The sequence below is a fragment of the Carettochelys insculpta genome, chromosome 32 (assembly GCF_033958435.1).
Source record: "Carettochelys insculpta isolate YL-2023 chromosome 32, ASM3395843v1, whole genome shotgun sequence".
Classification (NCBI taxonomy): Eukaryota; Metazoa; Chordata; order Testudines; family Carettochelyidae; genus Carettochelys; species Carettochelys insculpta.
This window is the reverse complement of record NC_134168.1, coordinates 8,081,634-8,104,590: the sequence shown is the minus strand read 5'-3', so window position 1 is coordinate 8,104,590 and position 22,957 is coordinate 8,081,634. Positions and strand designations below refer to the sequence as shown.

The following is a 22,957-nucleotide window of genomic DNA, read 5'->3' as shown; positions in this document are numbered from 1 at the left end:
GCTCTGCACTGGGGTGTGCTGGCATGTGTCGTCAGAGTTGCCACCAGCGTGGTGCTCTGCTCTCTCCAATGCTGGTATCGCTCGGCTGTGTGCGTGTGTTCCCTCTGTGCGCTGCCCCAGCTCTGCAGACAGCCGACACAGCAGACCCGAGGAGAACCCCCAATGACCACAGAGTCTAGTAAGGTGCGCAGGCGCGTCGGCCAGGTTTCTTGCCGTATTGGATACAATAGTAGTTCCCTGTAGATTTCTTAGTCTAAGTCAGGGCATACTACAAATATGCACCCACGGTCAATGGACTCGGCTCAGTCAGTGGCGGGACTTTTCACTGCCCCCTCGGCCGGACCCAGACCACACCCCAGGGGTACATTCTTATACACAGGTACAAACAACTTACACATCACTCCTGACGTATTGAGGTACAACCCTTCTACGTAGCCAGGTGCCGCCTCTCACCTTGTACATGTTGGTTTGAACAAAACAACTCTATCCAGCATATTATCCTTTTGCCCCTGTCATTGGGATGTATTGGCCTGTTCTTTCTTATTTGTGGGATGTTCCAGGGTAGGGAGTTCTTGTACCATGTACCTGCCATACTACCCTTTTGCCTCTATCATTGGGATGGATTGGCCTATTCTTTCTTATCTGTGCAATGTGCCGGGGTAGGGAGTTCTGGTAGCATGTACCTACTTCAATATGCTAGGTATATATGTTTATGCACCATCAACCCTCTTCTTGCCAGCTTCTGTGAGCAATGCATCCCTTTACCTCACAGCTGCACTTTGCTTTCTATTAGCAAAGTCTTGACCATTACTTTGGTTCAGGCCTAAGGCCTCATACTGGGCCTGTACTTACTACAGCGTTGACCTCTGCAGCTATGAAAAAAGCCATGGAAATGAAGATCCATCTCCCAGAGATGCCGTGTGACCTGCTTGGGTCAGGCACTGAAAGATCAATCAGGAAGCCATTCATAAATGCTGAGGAAAGTCATTTATAATTACGCCAGAGGAAGCTGAGGGGAAATGCATTCAAGAGAAAATAAAACAGCACAAATAAAAAATGTCCGAACTCTACAGAAATCCTTCAGCGCTTCCTGAGACTGACACTGAAGGGAAAGGAGACACGTAAATGGACTTTTCTGTAGGACGCATTGGAATTGTTAAGTTTGCACAAACTGAGGTGATTATTTTGTTAAATATTTCTTATTTTGAGCTTTTTTGTTTTGTTTTTGCACTTGAAAATTTGGGGTTGTAAAATGAAGATCCTGCTTGGACTAAATATCCTCAGTCGATTTTTTCAATGAAGTTGAAATCCAGTCCAAAGGTTCTATCAAACGTTAATGAAAATTTAGATATTTTGCATTTTTATTCTGAAACAATTTGTTTCTTCCTCATTTCTGATAGACTGAAAACAGGTTTTTCAAATTGCAAAATGTCAATTTGAAAAGAGACAGACATTGTGGAAAATGAAGCAAAATGTTTATGAAGTTCCTCTAATCCTCCCATTCGGCCTCACTCTACTTTTCATCCTCAGATTTCTCAGGTTGTGTGCAAAGAAGCTCTTATCCATTGTTCTTCGAAGACTCCCTTCACCTCTTTGTTCCTCAGTGTATATTATCGTTTTCTACACGGGTGCAGCAATTGTGTTCAACAGGGAAATCGATCAATCTGTCTCTGGGTTGGCACTGGATTTGGGCCATTCCGTAGAACAAAGTCAACACCGTGGGGTGAGAGGAGCAGGTGGAGAAGGCTTTATGCCTTCCTTCGGCTGATGGCAGCTTGAGGATGGTGGGGATAATGCAGACATAGGACAGGAGGATTAATAAGAAGGGTCCCATGATGAACACAGTTATCACAATAAAGGCACGTTTTTGAATTTATCAGAGCACATTTTTTCCATCACTGCTGAGATGCTACATGAGAAGTGATAGATGTGGCTGGAGCCAGAGAAGGGCAGACTGAAGATCCATGTTGTATGAGCTACTTCCTCCAAGATGCTGATGAACCATGAAGCACACTCAAGCTGAGCACACACCTGACCACACATGATGGGTGTGTAGTGCAAAGGGTGCCATATGGCCATGGCTACAGCATTCTGCAAGGTCAGTGTAGGTGAAGAGTGTAGACCTGGGCTGCACAGCCCGCAGTGGAGATGGTTTTTCCCTCCACCACGAGGTGAGCCAACAGCTGAGGGACCATATTTGTAGTAAAGCCAATTTCCAAGAAAGTCAGGTTCACTGGGAGACATGGGAGTGTGGAGGGAGAGGTTTAGCTTTATCATCTGGGTAACCAGCTGGTTCCCCATCAGGGCAGGGAGAGAGATGGTGGATGTGATGGGATATTCCCAGTGTATCTACAGCTGCCATTTTGAAATAACGATGTGAGCCTCTGCACTGCTTTCTCTCAATATACACAACAAGCCAGTTCTTCAGCTGGTGTAAATCTTAACAGCTCCATGAGTAGCCAAAGACCTACACGGAGTTGCACCACTTGTGAGTCCTTGTTTTTTGACTTGGCTACAGAGAAATGGGCAAGAAGGAAGATGCTACAATGTAAAGACATTTTACACAAGCAATTCAGTTCAGGGTTACTCATTGATCAGGCATTTCAGAAGATCTGGAGTCAAGGGACCTAGCTGAAATATAATGAGCCCTTACATGCCTCATATTTTCCATATCCTTAGAATCTTTAGTGTGGGGCTCTACAGACCAAAGCATTAAGTATTAGTGGGCTACAAAGTGTGAAACTGGGAATGTCAGAGAGAGCAATGCCTGTGCTCAATCATTAAGTGGGCATCAGAAAGAGACAGAGGAAAATGCTTATCAATGGGTGTAACACATTCACACACACACATACACACACACACACACACACAGAGTAAAAGAGTGACAGAGAGAAAAATAAAACAGCCAACTACAGGCAGTCATGGTGAAACAATACGGAATGTGCCCTACAGGGAACAAGGAAAAACAAAATCCATTCATATTCTCCAAATATGAAGAACCAGCTTAGTGGTGGGAATTCTGCTGTCTCTGTTGAGAACTACTTTGAGGAATCGACATTGGCGTGTGTGAGTCCTTTCATCAGCAGGAAAGGCAGAGCTGGCTGGGGCATGAAATTTCCATCTCATGGCCAATTCCTGTGTTCCAATATTGGTTTTCACTGTGAATCGTTACAAAAAATTGAAAGAGCAAATCATCAAATCTCAGTTCAAAAGCTCTCCCATGAAATTGATTGGAAAATTTAAAACTTCCGTATACATCAATCTTTTCCCATGGAAATTATCGATACAGTTGGACTCATTTATTCAGAAGGGATTTTGGTAGATTTGTTGGCTGACATTTGGAGCCAGTTTTGAAGAAATACAGTAATTTACTCACCATTAGGAATAAGGTCCCTATAGATTTTTGCTACCAGCAGTCGAGTGATATTTGCAGACATGTTCAAGGGAACATGTCAGCAGAAAAAGAAGTAGATATTAGGTGGAGAGAGTTAAATTCAGTTAAAAACACAACTCAGGTGGCACCAGCTCTGTAGAATTTACTCATGAGAAGACATCAGACAGAGCTCACTTGATCACTCACAACATAAACCTTAAGAAACAACATGCCCACAGCATGCTAATGAGGCACTGAATATGCATATCAATGCCTCATTAGTGTTCCCCAATTTGGCCATTAGCACGGCCATTTAAAAGTTTTGGCCAAATGTGGCCACAGCCAAAGTGAGTGAGGTAATATCGGTCTGTGGACAAATTTGTGTTTCTCTCACCAACTCCAAAAGACCAAGCTTGTCTTTCAGAAATCTAGGTCTGCAGGTCAGTTGTGTTTCTACCATAAGTTCCTCACCCCTTTACGTTTTACATGCAATAGACGTGGTTATTGCAAGGCTACATACTCAATGCATGGGACACAGGGACCACAAAGAACATTTCTTTTGTGTTCAGTTTGATGCATGGTGTGATGTGGTGGGACATACGTCGGTGTACGTGAGGGGTTCACAGGGGGTGTGGGGCTCCTGCTGATGGTAACCTAGGTGACCAGGTGACACCTCTGGGCTGCAGACAAAGGAGGAGGTGGAACCTGGGGGGGTTGAATTGAAACTGGGAGTTGGAAAGCAGTTTGTCTGGGCTGGGAGAGAGAGCGAGACAAAGGAGGGGGCAAGGTCCCGGCTCCGGCTTGGGGCCTCCTCTCCCCAGCATGGATTGGACTGGCTGTCTCTGCCGGCTGTACTGACTCTTCTGTAAGACGCTGTGTCCTGTTGGCTAATAAACCTGCTGTTCTCCTGCTGGGTGAGAGTCACTCCTGCCTGCGGACGGGATGCAGAGCTTGGGGACCCCTGAACCCCATCACACATGGTTACTGTGCTCTGTGGGAGCTCAGGTTAGCTGATTTTCATGTCTCATTTGTCTTTAAACTCTATGACTCTGGTGCTATGAAATACACCAGTGACCAGTGGCTGTAGCTGTCTGGACGAGGCTCGCCAAGCCATGGTAGGAGTGAATCTGAAAGCCAAACAAAGGGAGTTTTCAGTTGTCGAATAGCCCCAGAAGAGCAAACGTGATGGTCTCATGTTTTCCATAGACCCAACGTTCAGCACCATGTGAGCAGGGAAATATTGTTAGGTGACATCTGAGGGACATTGCATCACCCTTGTAGCAGCACATGGAAGGTCTCCTCAGCAGATCAAGCAGGAACAGTTCTGTTTCCATGGAGGAATTATTCATTTTTATCTCAAGACACTAATCAAACCCTAAGCCTCATTTACAGCAACAGCTGAGACCTGCATCTCCCACCAAAGTCACTGAGACCTCTGCCCCTTTCTGAACGACCAAGGACCATGCCAGGTCCAGGCCCTTCTCCCACTGGGAGACGTACAGGGAAATTTTGCACTGGCTGTAATAAATAGATACACACTTGAATTCCCTTGGTATTAATTAGGCTTCCTAGCTGCTCTGAGCCTGGGGATAGCAGCTGATTGCTGGGAGCACTCAGCTGTGCGCAAAGGACAGCAACTACATCTTCAGGAACTGACAGGGCAAAGTTTCTGTCATCACCTCTGACCATCAGCTAACTCTCCTCCAAACTCCTCCATCTAATGGCCTTAGTGCCCATTATACAGTATAGTTGTTCCTTCCACACACAAATGTTAATACGTTTATGCCTGCTATTGCACTGCTGAATTTGTCGTGTCTTGGTCGTATTCCCCTGGGATGCGCTATTTCGGTGATCTTCAGAGAAAGGGATTTTTATGTTAGTTCATGCTTGTACCACTTATTTACAATTCCCAATATGAATCATTCCTTGTCTTTCCAACAATGGCATTTCAAATTAATGAGCAAATGATATCAAAGTACAACAATGAAAAGCGTCACTGTCTGCCAGCTACTGTGTCACAGATTTGTCATCTAGTTTAAGCCTCCTAAGAATGGCTGTTAGGGATATTTAGGGAAAGAAAGAATAGGGTAACTAAAATGATTAAAGGTTTGGAGTGGGTCCCGTATGAGGAAAGTCTCGAGAGACTGGGACTTTTCAGTCTAGAAAAGAGGAGACTGAGGGGCGATATGATAGAGGTATATAAAATCATGAATGGTGTGGAAAAAGTGAATACAGAAAAGTTATTTACTTGTTCCCATGATCTAAGAACTGGAGGACACCAAATGAAATTAATGGGTAGCAGGTTCAAAGCTAATAAAAGAAAGTTTTTCTTCACAGCGCACAGTCAACCTGTGGAACTCCTTACCAGAGGACGCTGTGAAGGCCAGGACTCGAACAGAGTTTAAAAAAGAGCTCGATAAATGTTTGGAGGTCAGGCCCATAGATGGCTATTAGCAAGGGGTAAGGTATGGTGCCCCTAGCCTTTTGGGAGATGGATGGCAGGCGACGAATTGCTTGATTATTGTCTTCGGTTCACCTCCTCTGGGGCACCTGGCACTGGCTACTGTCGGCAGACAGTATACTGGGCTAGATGGACCTTTAGTCTGGTCCAGTATGGCCGTTCTTATGGTCCTGAAAACACTGGGCTAGGGAGATTTTAATAGTGTGGTTTATTATAAGTGGACAGCTCTGTACATACAGAAGCAAACAAAGTGGTATTTCTCTATATAAGAATGTGCAAGGTTAGTTTGATCAGATGAATTACACAAACCTGTACCATACACACAAGCATTTGGTGTGGTGCTATTGTGCTTGTGTAGTACCCAGAGGCACTGAGACCTTGTACAAGCGTGAGTGAAGTCTCTGCTCTACAGCCTTGGCTGAGAGCCAGCTGGACTTTAGCTCATGTGATAGCACACAGGGCTTTAGGCCCCATAATTGCAGGTTCTGTCCCTGGCAATCCAGGTCAGTCAGTGCTACAGTTGGTATGTTTGCTGGGAACCAAGCCCATATCAACTGCTTAGAAGGCAGCCATGCACACCCCTATACCAATCGTAACATGAACAGACCTGGGTTGCAAGCACCAGGGATTGAACCTGCACTCATAGAGTCTAAAGCTCTGTGTGCTACCACATGAGCTGAGGGCCAGCTGCTTCTCATACAAGGCTGTAAAGCAGAGACTTCCCTCACCCTACTGTGAGGTCTCAGTGCCTTTGGGTACTACACATGGGGCTTGTCTACATTACCATTTTCCTTCAAAGGAAGGATGGCGATCAGGGTGTTGGGAGTTTACTCGTAAAGGGAGTTCGAAGTTGCCCCGGTACTTTGAAGTACCAGCTGGTGGTTAGAACCTTCTGGGGTTCTCAGAACTTTGAACACACATTATTTTACAGAGGTTGTGTACCGCACATAGAGCATTGCTTTGAGTCTAGAAGCACCAGTGAGAGTCTCTGGCCTGCAGGAAGCAGGACCTCCGACGACGTGATCAAAATGTCCCCTTGTTGCCTCTTAAGCTTTCAACACCATGACGTTCAAATCCAAACTGATAGAATGGATCTCTGCCCTTGATATGGAAGTCAACAGTCATCACTCAGTTCATGCTTGTACCACTTTTTTACACTTTCCAATATGAACCATTCCTCATCTTTCCAACAATAGCTTTGTACATTAATTAGCAAATTCTATCAAGCAGAAATAACAAAAATCACCATGGTCTGCCAACCAGTGCAGCTCAGATTCTTTATCTATTTTAAGCTTCCTAAGAATGTGTTTCAGGGCTATTTAGGGAAAGAAAGAATATGGTCCTGAAAATACTGAGCTAGGGACAACTACTTTAATGTTGTTATTATAAGAGGGCAGCCATATACATAGTCAAGTAAACTAAATAATATTTCTCAGTATAGGAATATACAAAGTAATTTTCATCGTACAAGTTACACAAATGTACCATATACACAAGCATTTGGTGTAGTGATATTATACAAGGATAGAGCCTTCTGGGGTTGTATGAATTTTGAACACACATTATTTTACAGATGTATAAAACATACAAGCTGCGTCTACACGTGCACGCTACTTTGAAGTAGCGGCACCAGCTTCGAAATAGCGCCCGTCGCGTCTACACGCGTCGGGAGCTATTTCGAAGTTAACTTCGACGTTAGGCGGCGAGACGTCGAAGTCGCTAACCTCATGAGGAGATAGGAATAGCGCCCTACTTCGACGTTCAACGTCGAAGTAGGGACCGAGTAGACGATCCGCGTCCCGCAACGTCGAAATTGCTGGGTCCTCCATGGCGGCCATCAGCTGGGGGGTTGAGAGATGCTCTCTCTCCAGCCCCTGCGGGGCTCTATGGTCACCGTGGGCAGCAGCCCTTAGCCCAGGGCTTCTGGCTGCTTCTGCGGCAGATGGGGATCTATGCTGCAGGCACAGGGTCTGCAACCAGTTGTCAGCTCTGTGTATCTTGTGTTGTTTAGTGCAAGTGTGTCTGGGAGGGGCCCTTTAAGGGAGCGGCTGGCTGTTGAGTCCGCCCTGTGACCCTGTCTGCAGCTGTGCCTGGCATCCCTATTTCGATGTGTGCTACTTTGACGTGTAGACGTTCCCTCGCTGCGCCTATTTCGATGTTGGCCTGAGCAACGTCGAAGTTGAGCATCGACGTTGCCGGCCCTGGAGGACGTGTAGACGTTATTCATCGAAATAGACTATTTCGATGTCGCAACATCGAAATAATCTATTTCGATGTTGGCTGCACGTGTAGACGTAGCCACAGAGAGCTTCTTTGACTTGAGAAGCACCTGCTGAAATTGTCTGGCCTGCATGAAGCAGGATGCCCCTTGCTGCCTCTTAAACAAGGATATGAAACACACCACAACGTTCCAATCCAGCTTACTAGCGTGGACCTCTGCACTGACCTGGAAGTTAACAGTCATCACCCTGAGCTCTTGGGTGGGCTGATCACATTAGACATTGAAAGATCAATACGATTCTTAGCTAGGAAGCAATCCATAACCAAGGAATGTTATGGAAAATTAGCCCAGAGGGAACGCCGGGGGAGTGCACTGAAGAAATATCTAAAAAAAACAACTCTTCCCATCCTAGAAGTTGAATGCTGCTTCCCAGATTTATATTTCCTTTTTTTTCAACAGAATCACACTGTTGATACATATTAACTTGTGGTCCACTCATTTCTGCTGGACTCCAGCCTTGGGGGTCACTTTCCATTCTGTGTGTCTGAAGCTGATTGGTCCTTCCTAAGTGGAGTATCTTGCACTGGTCTTTATTAAATTTCATCCTTTTGACCTCAGACCATTTCTCCAGTTTGTCCAGATAATTTTGAATTCTGACCTTGTCCTCCAAAGAACATGCAACCCATCCCAGCTTGGCATCATCAGCAAACCTTATAAGCACACTCCCTATGCCGTTATCTAAAACATTGATGAAGGTATTGAACAGAACGGGGTCCCAGAAGAGACCCCTGCAGAACCCCACTTCTTCTACCTTTCCAGCGTGACTGAGAACCATTAATAACTACTCTCTGAGAATGGGTATCCAACCAGGTATTGACCCACCTTAGAGTAGCCCCATCTAGGTTGCATTTTCCTGGTTTCTTGATAAGAAGGTTATGCAGAACTGTATCATATGGGCCATGTCTACACTAGCCCCAAACTTCGAAATGGCCACACAAATGGCCATTTCGAAGTTTACTAACGAAGCGCTGAAATGCATATTCAGCACTTCATTAGCATGTGGGTGGCCGCGCACTTCGAAATTGACTCAGCTCGCTGCTGCGCAGCTTGTCCCGATGGGACTCCTTTTCAAAAGGACCCTGGCTACTTCGAAGTCCCCTTATTCCCATCTGCTCATAGGAATAAGGGGACTTCGAAGTAGCTAGGGTCCTTTCGAAAAGGAGCCCTGTCTGGACGAGCTGTGTGGCGGCGAGCCGCGTCAATTTCGAAGTGCCGCAGCTGCCCGCATGCTAATGAAGCGCTGAATATGTATTTCAGCACTTCATTAGTAAACTTTGAAATGACCGTTTGCATGGCCATTTTGAAGTTTGGGGCTAGTGTAGACACGGCCATGATTTACTAAGTTATGCTACAGCTACCACTTCCTCCTTTTCCAGAAGACTTGTTGTCCTATCAAAGAAAGTTATCAGGTTGGTTTGAGATGATTTCTTTCTGACAAATTCATGCTGACCTTTATTTATTATCTTGTTGTCTTCCAGATGGTTGTAGATGGAATCCTTAATTATTTGTTCCATTATCTTTCCTGGAAAATAAGTTAAGATGACTGGACGGTAGTTCCTGGGTTGTCCTTATCTTCCCCTTATTTAGATTGGCACTGTATTTGCCTTTTTCTAGTTTTTGTAATCTCTTTCATGACCTTTCAAAGATGATAGCTAATGGCTCAGATACCGCCTAAGTCAGCTCCTTGACTATTCCAAGATGCATTTTATTAAGACCTGATGTTTTAAAGTCTTTTCTAAGTAATTTTAACTGTTCTTTTCCTATTTTAATTTCTAAACCTATCTCTTTTTCTCCAGCATTCATTATAGTATGCACCCAATCATCATGAACCTTCTTGGCAAAAGCCGAAACTAAAGTCATTAAGTGACTTTGCCATTTCTACATTTTCCTTTACTGTTTTTTCCTCTTCATTGAGCAATGGACCTCCACTGTCCTTGACCTTCCTCTTGTTTGCAATATATTTGTAAAATATTTTTATATTTCCCTTTACGTCTGTAGCTAGATTGAGATCATTCTGTGCCTTTGTGTTTCTAATTTTGCCCCTATGTACCTGTGTTAGTTGTTTATATCCTTCCTTTTTAATTGGACCTACTTTCCACTTTTTATAGGACTCCTTTTTGATTGTTAGATCACACAATATCTCCTGCCTCAACCAGGGTGGACTCTTGCTTTACTTTCTATCTTTCCTCTCCACTGGAGTCGCGTGCTCTTCTGCCCTTAACAAGGTCCATTTGAAAATCTGCCAACTGTCTTCAATGTTTTCCCCTCTTAATCTTGTTTCCTCTGGGACTTTACCTACAAGCTCTCTGAGTTCGCTAAAGTCTGCCTTCTTGAAAACCATTGTCTTCATTTTGCTGTTTTCTCTTCTATCATTCCTTAGAATTGTGAACTCTGCCATTTTATGATCACTTCCACCCAAGCTGCCTTCCACTTTCCAATTCTCAGCTCATTCCTCCCTTTTTGGTAAAATCAAATCTAGAACGGATACCCCTGGTAGCCTTCTCCACCTTCTGAAATAAAAAAAGAGTAGTCTCCAATACATTCCAAGAACTTCTTGGATCATCTGTGCCCTGCTGTGTTCTTTTCCCAACAGATGTATGGATCAGTGAAGTCCCCTGTCACCACCAATTTGGCATTTTGGATGATTTAGTTAGTCATTTAAGTTATGCATCAACCATCTCACCTTCCTGTTCGGGTGGTCTGCAATAGAATCTTACCATGATATATCCCTTGGTCTTTACTTCTCTTAACCTTACCCAGAGGCTCTCAACAAGGATATCTCCTATGTCCATCTCAACCTCAAACCGAGAGTATATATTTTTACTATATAAGGAAACATGTCCTTACATTTTAACCCACCTTCCCTTCCTTAGCACACTATGCCCAATATTCCAATTGTGCATTGTCCCACCAAGTCTCTGAGATACCAGCAATGTCATCATTGTGTTTATGTACTAGCATTTCAAGCTCTTCCTGCTTATTCCCCATAATTCTCACATTTATATACAGATGACCAAGGTAATGAATTGATCTCCCTGCAGTTTGGTCTTGTTTTTTCTTTAATCATGCTATGGCAGCCCAGGCTCCCCCCAGTATATGATCCATCTACCAGATCTCCTTGCTTTTCATTACTCCTCAACACACTGGTTAGGACTCTCCCTTGGTCCCACCTTTTTGACCAAATCTATTTTTTCATTCCCTAATTTCTCTGGTTTTGTGAAAAGATGGTGTCTACTACAGTTTTTCTAAAGGCTCCCTTCACCTCTTTGTTCCTCAGGGTGTATATTAAAGGGTTAAACAATGGTGGCACCGTTATATTCAAGAGGGAAATAATCTGATTACTCTCTGGGTTGGAGCTAGACTTGATTCCCAGGTAGGTGATAAGGGCCAGTCCATAGAACAAAGTCACCACCATGAGGTGGGAGGAGCAGGTGGAGAAGGCTTTACTTCTTCCTTCCACTGATGGCAGCTTGAGGATGGTGGAGATAATGAAGATGTAGGACAGAATTATCAACAAGAATGGGCTCATGATGAACGCAGTTGTCACGATAAAGGCCATAATCTCATTTTTGGAGATGTTGACACAGGCCTTCTGCATCACTGGTGGGACATCGCAGAAGAAGTGGTGAATGCGGTTGGAGCCACAGAAGGGCAGGCTGAAGAGCCAGGTGATCTGAGCTACTTCCACTGAGATGCCGATGACCCATGATGCCCCGGCGAGCAGAACACACACCTGACCGCTCATGATGGTTGTGTAGTGCAGGGGGTGGCATATGGCCACGTAGCGGTCGTAGGCCATGGCTGCGAGGAGGCAGCATTCCGTCAGGCCCATGATGGTGAAGACGTACATCTGGGCTGCACAACCCACAATGGAGATGGTCTTTTCCTCTACCAGGAGGTGAACCAGCAGCTGAGGGATCACACTGGTGGTGAAGCAGGTTTCCAAAAATGACAGGTTCACCAGGAAGAAATACATGGGGGTCTGGAGGGAGGGGTTTAACTTTATCAGAAGAATAACAAGCAGGTTCCCCATCAGGGTGACCAGATAGATGACCAGAAGCACAAGAAAGAGAAGGATTTGCAGCTTGTTGAGGTATGAAAACCCCACCAGGATGAACAAATCAGAGATGGTCTGGTTCCCGCTAAGGTTGCTCTGAGAATAGGTCATCTGTTGGGGTGGCAAAGGAAGAGATCGAATCTAAGGTATACAAAACACGTGAATGTGAAACCAAGAAGGCATAAACTTTCCTCTCTGTTGAGATGTTTCATACTAAAACCTGCTGTAATTCTGCATGGAAATAAGTAACGATACAATCATCACAAAACATTAAAAAAAACCCATTCCTGTAGCACTTTAAAGACTAACAATATCATTTCTTAGGTGACGAGCTCTTGTGGCACTGGCCCACGTCTTCATATCTGGAAAATCCTGATGAATGGTAACTGATAACTGAGACACAGAGAGTTTAACAGAGAGACAGAGAGAGAGAGAGAGAGAGAAAAATGAAATAAAAATTGACAAATCAGCTAGGTAGGACAGAAGCTGGGGAGAATGGGAAGAAAAATATTTTCTCCAAATGTCTTTGAAGTCAAGTGGTCCACCTGGGATCACTATGAATATAAAGGTGGGGAAACTGTCCTTGTAACGCATAAGGTGATTGATATCTTTGTTGAGACCAAGGTAAAAAGTGTCATACTTGAGAATGAACTCCAATTCAGATGTCTCCGATTATCATGGGGCAGAAATGGTGCAGCAGCACGGGAGTGAATCAAGGTCTGCCGATGTAGATGGAGATATCACCTCTTTCACACTAGGGGACCCACAGCTGATTTACAAAAGATGAGGATCTGATCAATTGACTCTGAAGGAGCTACATCTGTTTACCCAAGCAATGGGGATAAAGCAGTGTCCAGTACCAGGTGTTCTAGGCCTTTTTTCCCCCTAAATTTGAGATACACATTTGCTAGAGCTGGAAGGGACCACAGGAGGTCATCTAGTCCAGTCCACTTCCCTCTTGTGGGACCAAGCACCATCCTGGACATCTAGTTACCCCAATCCCTAAATGGCCTCCTCAAGGATTGAGCATACAACCGTGGGTTTTGCAGGCCAATCGCAAATCACTGAGCTATCCCTACCCTCAAGGAAATTCATTTGCCCCAGTTCCCTAAATGGCTCCTCTCAAGGACTGAGCTCCCAACCCTGGGTTTAGCAGGCCAATGCTCAAACCACTGAGCTCTCCCTCTCAGCAGAGAGGCAGCTGGGCAGGGGCACAAGGGAGCTAAAGGGCTTTCAAGCTTATCAACAGGCAGGGCATGAAGCAGGAGGCAGGCAATATCCACAGCAGGCCGGCCACCTGCAAACACTTCCTCATTGTAAACATCCTTTATACCACTGTAAATTAATTCTTTCTTTCTTTCTTTCTCAATGTTAAGTTTCAGCCACATTCAACCAACAGAGGAAAAAAAAATCAGACCTTGCTCATATTTTAATCGCCAGAACAGTTATATTAATACAAATGTTCTCACTGTCGTTCCAACGTGGCTAAGTTCCGGCTTCTCCCATGAGTAAACTGATGTTACTGAGCCCAACGCCATGTCTTTGAAGAATGAGAAGCACCATGAATGTTGAAAAGAAAGGGGTATTTGGGCCTTTTATGGAGTATCACATTCATTGGTAGTATCAAAACAAAAAAGCAGTCCAGCAGCGCTTTTAAGACTAACAAAAATTTATTAGGTGATGAGCTTTTGTGTCCCACCTAATAAATTATTCTGTTAGTCTTTAAAGTGTTACTGGACTGCTTTTTTTCATAGTATATAGACTAGTACAGCTATCTCTCTGTTAATATTCTTTGGTAGTATTATGGAACAACTTGAGTCATTCTTGCCTGTACCATAGTAGCTTCCAGAGTATACGGGTTTCTCCCAATGTACACAAAAAAGACCTCAGGCCAGTTTCTGACCTGGTGTAAACCTTAACAGCTCCAGGAGTAGAAAAAAAGCTACACCGGGCTGAACTGTTTGTAGGTCTTTGAGCTAGAACCTGGCCACTTAGAAAAGTGCAGGAATGAAGATACAATGTAAGAAGACATTTTCCATAAGGTTGTTTATTAACAAGGGACGTCATATATCCTGAAGTACCAGGGAAGACACAGAGCTGAATTAAAAACAAGCAATAACACACGTCGTATTTTTCTTACCTTCAGTTTGGGGCTCTAAAAAGCAAAGCAATAAATAATAGAGGGTTACAATGGGGGACATTGGTAATGACGGGGATAAGATACTGGATATGCTCTTTCAGTTGGAGTTCCAGAAATGGAAACTGAGGTGTCCTGATACCTGGACATCTGCCGGAACCAAAGGACCATTCACAAGGAAATTATGTAAACACAAACACAGAAGCTGCGTCTACACGTGCACGCGACTTCGAAGTAGCGGCACCAACTTCGAAATAGCGCCCGTCGCGTCTACACGCGTCAGGCGCTATTTCGAAGTTAACTTCGACGTTAGGCGGCGAGACGTCGAAGTCGCTAACCTCATGAGGGGATCGGAACAGCGCCCTACTTCGACGTTCAACGTCGAAGTAGGGACCGTGTAGACGATCCGCGTCCCGCAACGTCGAAATTGCTGGGTCCTCCATGGCGGCCATCAGCTGGGGGGTTGAGAGATGCTCTCTCTCCAGCCCCTGCGGGGCTCTATGGTCACCGTGGGCAGCAGCCCTTAGCCCAGGGCTTCTGGCTGCTTCTGCGGCAGCTGGGGATCTATGCTGCAGGCACAGGGTCTGCAACCAGTTGTCAGCTCTGTGTATCTTGTGTTGTTTAGTGCAACTGTGTCTGGGAGGGGCCCTTTAAGGGAGCGGCTGGCTGTTGAGTCCGCCCTGTGACCCTGTCTGCAGCTGTGCCTGGCATCCCTATTTCAATGTGTGCTACTTTGACGTGTAGACGTTCCCTCACTGCGCCTATTTTGATGTTGGCCTGAGCAACGTCGAAGTTGAACATCGACATTGCCGGCCCTGGAGGACGTGTAGACGTTATTCATCGAAATAGACTATTTCGATGTCGGCTGCACGTGTAGACGTAGCCAGAGAGTGAGGGAGGCAGAGAGAGAGAGAGAAATGGACTCGCAGAGAGAAAACTATAACAAACAATCTAAGGAAATTCTGCGGCAGAACTTTGCAAAGCACACAGCAGCAAACAAAGTAAAACAAAACCCAACAATCCTCTCCAATTACGGCCCCCTGGAGAAGTGATGGGAATTTTTCAGTGTCTATCACATGCTGCCTTGTGGACCTACCTTGACGTTTGTGAGTATTTTCGTGAGCACAACTGTTGCAGTAAAGGCAGAGCTGGCTGGGAAATGGAATTTCCATCTCATGGCAAATTTCCACGTTCCAATATTGTTTTTTACCCGGAATCCTTGTGTAAAGTTCAAAGAGCAAAATACCTAATTTCAGAGCAGACCTGATATGAAAATCGATGGAAAAATCACAACTTCCATCAAAGTCAAATTTTATTCATGGAAAACATCAATAGAGTTGAACTTATTTGTTCCATAGGCACTTTAATATGTTTGTGGCCTGACGTAGGGAACAGTTTCAAACAAATGCAGCAATTCACCCACCTTTAGGAACAAGGTCTGTATAGATTCTTGTCACTGGAAGCTGAGTGATATTTTCAGAGATGTTCAGGGCATCTAGAGAATCCATTTATATACCGGAGAAAATAGAGGCAGAGAAAGAAGCAGACATTATGTAGAGAGAAGGTTGAAGTAAATTCAGCTAAAAGAATTGAGCACCAGGTGCAGAGCATTTACTCTTGTGACCAGAGATCAGACTGAGTTCAGCTGTCGCTCTGGTGGAAGCGATGAGGTAAGAACTTCACCGAGTGTATATTAGCATTACACCCATGAAGGCGAGATTTTGCTCTGACTCATGACTGGTAAATTAAATTCTAACTGACAGTTTCAGAGATGAAGAGATCTACTGATGACATACTAATAGAGAGACTGCCAGGTGGACTTGATTATATTAGGTAGATAGATAGATAGCTACGGTGTATGGGGATAGATAGATAGATAGATAGATAGATACAGTGTATGGGTATAGATAGATACGGTGTATGGAGATAGATAGATAGATAGATATAGTGTATGGGTATAGATAGATACGGTGTATGGAGATAGGTAGATATGGTGTATGGGGATAGATATATAGATAGATAGTTACGGTGTATGGAGATAGATAGATAGACAGATACGGTGTATGGGGATAAATAGATAGGTAGATATGGTGTATGGGGATAGATAGATAGATAGATAGATACGGTGTATGGGGATAGATAGATAGATAGATAGATAGATAGATACAGTGTATGGGTATAGATAGATACGGTGTATGGAGATAGATAGATACGGTGTATGGAGATAGGTAGATATGGTGTATGGGGACAGATATATAGATAGATAGTTACGGTGTATGGAGATAGATAGACAAATACGGTGTATGGGGATAAATAGATAGGTAGATATGGTGTATGGGGATAGATAGATAGATACGGTGTATGGGGATAGATAGATAGATAGATAGATAGATAGATAGATAGATACAGTGTATGGGTATAGATAGATACGGTGTATGGAGATAGATAGATACGGTGTATGGAGATAGGTAGATATGGTGCATGGGGATAGATAGATAGATAGATAGATAGATACGGTGTATGGAGATAGATAGATAGACAGATACGGTGTATGGGGATAAACAGATAGGTAGATATGGTATATGGGGATAGATAGCTAGATAGATAGATAGATGTGAACACACACACAACCTGTGTGCTCAGACACACACTATGACTCCCTGCACACGGATGGAAAATTTAAATGAAGAAACCAGTGACAAGATTTCACGACACCAATGGACTTCAGTGGGAGAACGGGGGCTGGGGGCTGAAGTCATTTCTTTATAGCCTACCTCTTTAAGATGTTGAGGTTCCGTTTCCTAGCCACAGACATTGTGCCTGTGGAAGGAAAAGGGGGTTTTATTACATTCACAGGCTTCTGGGACCAAGTCCCCAAGCAAAATTTCCTGTAATAATGCTCAGAGGAAGAACAACACCACAAGAAAACAGAAGTCATTAGGTCAATCATTTCATACGAAGTTCTATTTTCATCACTATGTGTGTTTCCTAGCAGATAATCACCATAGGATTTAGCAACTATGGTAAATTGTGTGACACTGATGCAACTGTAATTGAGTCTGTTTGCCTCTGATGAAGTTAGTTTCTGCCCACGAAAGCTTATGCTCCAATCAATCAGTTAGTCCATAAGATACCGCATGACTTCTCATTGGTTTTGAAGATACAGACTAACATGGCTACCCCTCTGATACTCTGCAGCTGTATAATGCTAGCAGAGGGATGATGGGTGTGACGGGACATTCCATGTGCTGTACGAAAGCTTGCTTATGATATGGACATGACATAATTGAGATATGCTGTAGGCAGGATGGGTCAAGTAAGGTATCATTGGAAAGGCTGTGATAGGCTGAATTCATTTATCCCCTGGGTACGCATGTGTCTTTTTTGTGGAGGACGCTAGGAATATTGAGCCGTGTATTTGGAATTTTATATTTGGTGCCCTGGGTCACACCCACTGCTGATCCTTCTGGCTGAACAACGACAGAGGTCACAATGCTGACGGCCCATCAGAAAGATACAAGAGCCTTCCTGGGGAGGGGTGGGTCAGCCTGTGAAGAATGGCTGCTGGGCCATGTGACCTGTCACCTGACACTGGAACCCATCTTGATTTCTGTCACCTCTCATGAGAAGCTGGGAGGGGTCAGACTCTGATACAAAGGACCCCCACCTCGTGCACAGTGAGGTGACACTGGTCTGGAGCTCCCCCCCAGCCAACCCACCTGAGATGACTGCTGGGAAGAAACAAGACTGAAGAGGGGAAAGGATCTGGGCCCAGGCTGGATGTGTGTCTGGCCTGTGACGAGGACGATTAGAACCATGATTACAATGAGATTACCTATAACTAGTTTCTTTAGTGTGTTAATCTGATCCAGGGTGTTTGTTTATTTTGCTCAGTTGCCTACTTTGTTCTGTCTGCCCCTACGACGAACTCTGTGGCAGAGTGCTGCCTGTAGGTTGCAGGAGCCTGCTAGAAGGTAGATCTGCTGGCTGGAGGGCTAATGCATTTTATTTCCTGAGTAAACCCACTTATTAGGAAGACGAAGGTGCTGCCAACATGTGAGGTACTAGCAAATGGAACAGTTCTTCATCAAGTGACTAAATTCAAGTGCTTAGGATCCTATATCACATCCGACAGTCAGCGTTTAACTGAAGTGAAATGCAGAATCGCTCGAGTGAAAGCAGCATTTCAGGAAATGAGACGTGTGAAAGTAGAAAGAATTATATTTGTAAGAGAGAGAGAGAGATGAATTATACTGTAATAATAGTATCAGTTCAAGAACAGGAAAGAGAAGACTATGTTAATGTTGTTTGTAGGTATGCAGAATGGATCAGAGTGGAGCCGGGTGTGTCTGGGATAACAGAAAAAGGATCATTAGACAGAAAGTAATTGCGATAACCAGGGAGATATGGACAGCAGATTGGTGAGGCTTGATATGGCAATGAAGATACGTGGCTAGTGTCACGGGAAACATGTGAGTCCTGCCCCCTTTTGTAATCTTGTTAATTTTCGTTTCTTTCATCTGTATAAATCAAGGGGTTTGAGCCGTGTATGGCACTCACATTTTCTGGGTGCGTTAGCAGAGCAGCTTTGCTAATAAACAGAGTGGTCTGACAAATTTGTGAATCCTGAGTCTGACTTTGACAAACGTGTTCTCACAAACAGATCTTTATCGTTGGAGGTTAGGAACAGACTGCCCAGAGAGGTGGTGGATTCTCCATCCCTTGAGGTTTTTAAGTCCTGGCTGGACAAGGTCCTGGCTGAGATGACTTAGTGGGGGTTGATCCTACTTGAAGCAGGGGGCTGGACTCCATGACCTCCTGAGGTTCCTTCCAGCCCTGTGATTCTGTGATTCTATGTTATCTAGAACCAGTGCTCATGTACGGATGCGAATCACAGACTATCAGTAAACAAGTGGAGAAATACGTTGAAGCCAAAGAAATGTGTTTTTTAAGAAGGATGTTGTGCATCTCATGGACGACCAAAAGGATGAATGAGTCTGTCTGAAATGAAGCCAACAGTAAAAGAACTCTGGTAAATAGGATAAGACCAAGGCAGGCAAAAGTTATAGGCCATATCACTAGCAAGCCGGCACTTGAAAATTTAGTGACAACAGGAAAGTATAATGGAAAGCGAGGACGAGGTAGACAACGTGAGACAATATTGGCTAGTATCACTTCATGGTTGCGTTGCCTCAGTACTGTGGAGATTCTCCAGAGTACTCGTAATAGACAGGGGTGGAGGGTCATGATTACCTACATTAATCAGCATGGCACGAATGAGTGAATGAATAAGCCCAATTAGGGCAGGCTACTGGGGTCTCATTAGGAGTCAGCCACAACTGAGTCTAATCAGCACCCGTGATCAGCTGAGGCCCTTGAGAGACAGATTTATTTGGGGTTTTGATCCTTTCTGGGGGTGGATTTCCCGGGTGCCATGCCATAGAAGTGCATTCAGCTAGAGATGTGGCTAAACAGTGGGTATGTCTACACAACAGGGAAGATCCACCCGGTCCGGGTCACTCTTCCGGAGTTCAAGTTTGTGTGCCCAGTGGAGGCGCATGAAACCAAACTACCTGGAGTCAGCTGTCAATCCCTGAATTCTATATCACAAGGAGTAAGGGAGATTAATAGGGTGACCATCCATCCCTTGTGGGGAGGAACAGTCCTGTAATTTGCATGCCAAAAAGGCATCCCTACTTATTTTCAAAAAGGGGCTAATTGTCCCGTGTTTAGCCCCCCGCCCCCCGCTGCCCTCTTCCGTCACCAGCTGCTCAGGCGCAACCTCTGGCCAGAGAGCACAAACTATACATGAGTATGCGCTTGCCAGCCACAGGAAGAGGGAGCCATCAGGGGGCCCTAAAGAGGTTGGAGTGTTGTCTCGCCTCCCTAAGGCTCGGGCAAGCCAGGAGGAACATGGATGCCATTGTAGCCTCCTTCCCAGTTCCAAGATGCACAGGGAGCCCACCCACGTGGCTGCCAGCCAGTTCCCAGGGGCGGCTGGGGAGGTCAGCCAGGGAGGCAGCCCTTGGCAGTCACAACTGGGAAGCTGACCCCCCCGCAACATATCTCTGTCCCATATTTGGGATAGGGAGATATGGTCACCGTAGGGACTGATGGGAGAGTTTCTCCCATCGACCTTGCTCTGTGAAGGTGGCCAGGTAGACCAATTTCAGATACATCGATGCAATTGCCATAGGTAGAACTATGTATCTGGAAACAACTTACCTGCCTTGCATAGACCAAACGTGAGTCTGCATTACTCTGCAGAGGAGCAGCACCTCCATCTCTGTGCCTTGTCTGGGGGACACCACAGAAACAGGCTCAACAGGACAGGGTGGTGGGGAGCCCTAGAGAGCAAGAAGGTGGGTGTCAGTGGCCTAATCAACACACTGGGGAACAACCCAAGGGGCCTTCTGTGACGTCACCCCATCACAAGGGCCTTGTGATATTTCGTGATCGAAGGTCACTAATAATGTACCTATGGCAACTTCTTGGACAGCTGTGTCTATCACAGCTGTAAGGTCTCCTGATGCTACATGCTTAAGTTGTTCTGCTCTGCCGGGCTGAGGGTCTGGGTCCCAGGAAACCAGTGAGACCAAGCGGAAGAGGTGATACCTTTTGATAGACCAGCTTCTGTCTCTCTCACCGTAACACATCGCCTCACCCACCACGTGTTTCAAATCTCTTCGTATAAGTCTAGGCCATAGGTCTGTTGTGTTTTGCTGTCACTTCCTCACCCCTTTATCCTTTACTTGCTACAGAAGTGTCATTATTGCATGGCTACATAATCCCCACACAGGATACAAGGACCACCAAGTACCAAGTACCTTCCTCTTCTATCTTCAGTTTGATGCACCTGTCCGCCTGTGGGGTGAAACCCAAAATGACAGGAGACAGAGGATGAGAGAGGAGAAATTTTAGGTATTTCTTTTCTCCTTACCCTTCATGAGCAACTGATCACATGAAATAGGCCAGTGACCAGTGACTGTCACTCTCTGAGATGGGGTGAACACGGCAGGTGTGAACCTCAAAGACAAACAACATCTCTAGTTGCCACATACCCCCCAGAAGTGGAGAAGTGATTATCTCCTGTTTTTCATAGACACAGGCTTCAGCACCAATTCCATGGAGAAATGTTTTTGGTGACCGCTAAAGGCCATTGCATCATTTTTGTTGCTCTATGTGAAGCGTCTCTCCAGGAGTCTGGAAGGGAAAGTTTCTGCTGCCCCAGGAGACTTATTTGTGCCCTTGTGCGCCAGACTCTGATCAAACCCTCAGGTCTAATTTACAGCAACATCTGAGACTCGTAACTGCCACTGAAGTCAATGAAACCTCAGCCCTTTTGCAAATAACAAACCACCATGCCAGGTCCAGATACCTCTCCTACCGTGGTGACACTGAGAAGTACAAGGCAAAATACTCAGCAAAAAAAACACAGGGAAATTTTGCGTTGACTTGAACAAATACATACATTGTTGAATTTATTAAGTCCCTTGGTATTAATTAATGTTCCAAGTGGCTCTGAGGTTGGGGACTGCCTTGGACAACAAGCAGCACACAGCTGTGTGCAAACAAGAGCATCTAGAGCTGTAGGAGATGAAATATCAAAGTCTTTGACAACTTGTCTGACCATCGTCTCACTCTGCTCCAACCTCCTCCCCTTCCTGGCCTTAGTATCTAACCAATAGTATCTACAACCATGACCATCTCCTCTGCTGTCTGAGATATTCCCTGTAGCCTCGAACTGATTGGACAAAACTCCTTACACATCACAGAGGTGCAGCCCAGCAACTTTTTCCTGATCCTTAATTTCTTGTTTTGAAACTTTCCCATCCTTATCTCTTTGTTCTCAGCTCAAACACTCCATGTGCTGGTCAATGGAGGCTTTCACCAGCTATTACAATGTAGGGAGTGAATGTACCTGGCCCTGGACAGATTTTCTGCCTGCCTCTGCTCAGTGCTGTGTTATTCTCTGGCAGGGCAGTGGGGGAGGTAGGTTATCAGGAGGGATGGGCACGCCAGGGAAAACTCCCCTGAAATTGGCTTGTGTAACTGCCCAGGAGTCACATCATGGGGGACGTCCCATCCTAACTTGGACACGTTCACAGACAGGCTATTGCTTCTGCTCTGTCGTTCGCGGGTCGCTCCTGTGCCAAGCAAATGAACACAGTCAAGAGCAAGTCAGGGTTGTGGGATTTGCCATTTTACAAAACTCTACCAGTGGCTGTTGAGGGTGCTGAGTGGGAAACTGAGTCACTGCCCCCCACCCTCTGCTGGGCTCTATCAGTGATGTCCTTTTGATAAAATGCTTTCAGACAAAATGGATTTCACTAATAGCACTGAACATTTCCTCAGCTGGTCCTTCACTCTCCTTCCTTGGCTTTCTGGAACAGTGTCTCTCTGTCCCTGGGTTTCTTTTTTGATGTATGCCCATACACATTGGTGTTATTGGTTGTTTAATGTTATCCATTGAATTTTACCTAAGATGCACAAATGTTACTCAAGTTATGGCTCCAATTTCATTGCTGAATTTGCAGTTTTTTGGTCTTATTCCCCTGGGATGGTCTATTTCAAAGTTTGGCAGAGAAAGGATTTTTTTGTGCTAATTCATATTTGTACCTCTTATTTACACCATCCAATATGATGCA

The 22,957-nt window shown here is 45.0% G+C and overlaps 1 protein-coding gene across 1 annotated transcript; it reads right to left on the bottom strand.

Annotated features, from left to right (window-relative positions):
- Window positions 1-11,314: 11,314 nt before the first annotated feature.
- On the bottom strand, window positions 11,315-12,283 carry LOC142005012 (olfactory receptor 10A4-like). The gene has a single exon (XM_074982690.1). It carries the CDS (start codon window positions 12,281-12,283, stop codon window positions 11,315-11,317), a length of 969 nt encoding a protein of 322 aa, XP_074838791.1.
- Window positions 12,284-22,957: the final 10,674 nt, after the last annotated feature.

What these genes read in the sequence shown, in the direction of transcription:
- LOC142005012 (XM_074982690.1), bottom strand. Translation starts at nt 12,283, where the DNA reads ATGACCTATTCTCAGAGCAACCTTAGCGGGAACCAGACCATCTCTGAT.